At 42.6% G+C, this 890-nt stretch overlaps 1 protein-coding gene across 4 annotated transcripts in view; it reads left to right on the top strand.

The window, feature by feature from the left end:
- Window positions 1–890, top strand: part of uvssa (UV-stimulated scaffold protein A) — a 51,715-nt gene that overhangs the window by 4,236 nt on the left and 46,589 nt on the right. For all 4 annotated transcript variants that reach the window (XM_032528333.1, XM_032528335.1, XM_032528332.1 and 1 more), the window contains exon 8: window positions 35–163. In XM_032528333.1, coding sequence (XP_032384224.1) covers window positions 35–163 — 129 coding nt within the window. The remainder of the gene's footprint in view (window positions 1–34; window positions 164–890) is intronic.

The raw sequence follows: 890 nt of genomic DNA, 5'->3' as shown, positions 1-890 counted from the left end.
GTGTGTGTGTGTGTGTGTGTGTTTGTGTGTCTAGGTCTTCACCAGGTCAGGTGCTGAGCAGCAGCTGTTAAGGAGAGCGCTGGATCTGAAGAGGTGTTTAGAAGCTGCGCTGCAGAAACACAAAGAGCTCCACATTGATTACAAGACCAGGGTCCGCAGAGTGGTAAGTGACACACATCCTTCTGCTTTTTTAGCTCACTAACACATGGACACACTCATGGAAACATGGAGGAAGATGTTGTATGCCGTGTCTACAATTGTTTTAATTTAATACAAAAATATAAATAACCAATACTGTTATGGATACCACAGGGATGATATGCTGGTATTTTTTTTCTTGTTCATTTGCCTCAAATGCAAAGTATTTCCAAACAGCACTCTAGAGAAACACTGTGGGTAATGGTTGAGGAAAAATAAACAATTTTCAACACTTTATAAGACAAGCGCACAGTCTGATGATTTAGTTATGTACCATAGCTAGCTGTAGTATAGAGCATGGCCAGCAGGTGGCAGCAGCCTAACACAAATCAAGGAGGACAACAACATCAGTGTGAGACAGGGTACAGGAGTTCTCCACAGAGTAATGTGTTGCAGTGTTGTTGCTGTTCTCGAGACCGGTCTTGGTCTTAAGACAACTGCATTGTTACTTGTTCTTGTCTCAGATAAAGAGGACTCAGGATTTTATTTCAAGACCAGTCAATATTACCCTGGAAATCCAGAGTTCTCTCGAGAGCACATATTGAATTTGCAACATTGAGTAATACTGCTTCTTAATTATACGCTTGTGGCCGAGCTGCACCAATCACATTGGTGTATCTGATATAGGCGGGGCCAGAGACAAGCTAAACAGATGACACCAGTCTAATCTACCAGTTAGCTCCGCTGGTAGC

The sequence above is a fragment of the Etheostoma spectabile genome, chromosome 10 (genome assembly GCF_008692095.1).
Source record: "Etheostoma spectabile isolate EspeVRDwgs_2016 chromosome 10, UIUC_Espe_1.0, whole genome shotgun sequence".
Taxonomy (NCBI): Eukaryota; Metazoa; Chordata; class Actinopteri; order Perciformes; family Percidae; genus Etheostoma; species Etheostoma spectabile.
The sequence above is the reverse complement of the archived record's forward strand: the minus strand, read 5'-3'. Positions and strand labels throughout refer to the sequence as shown.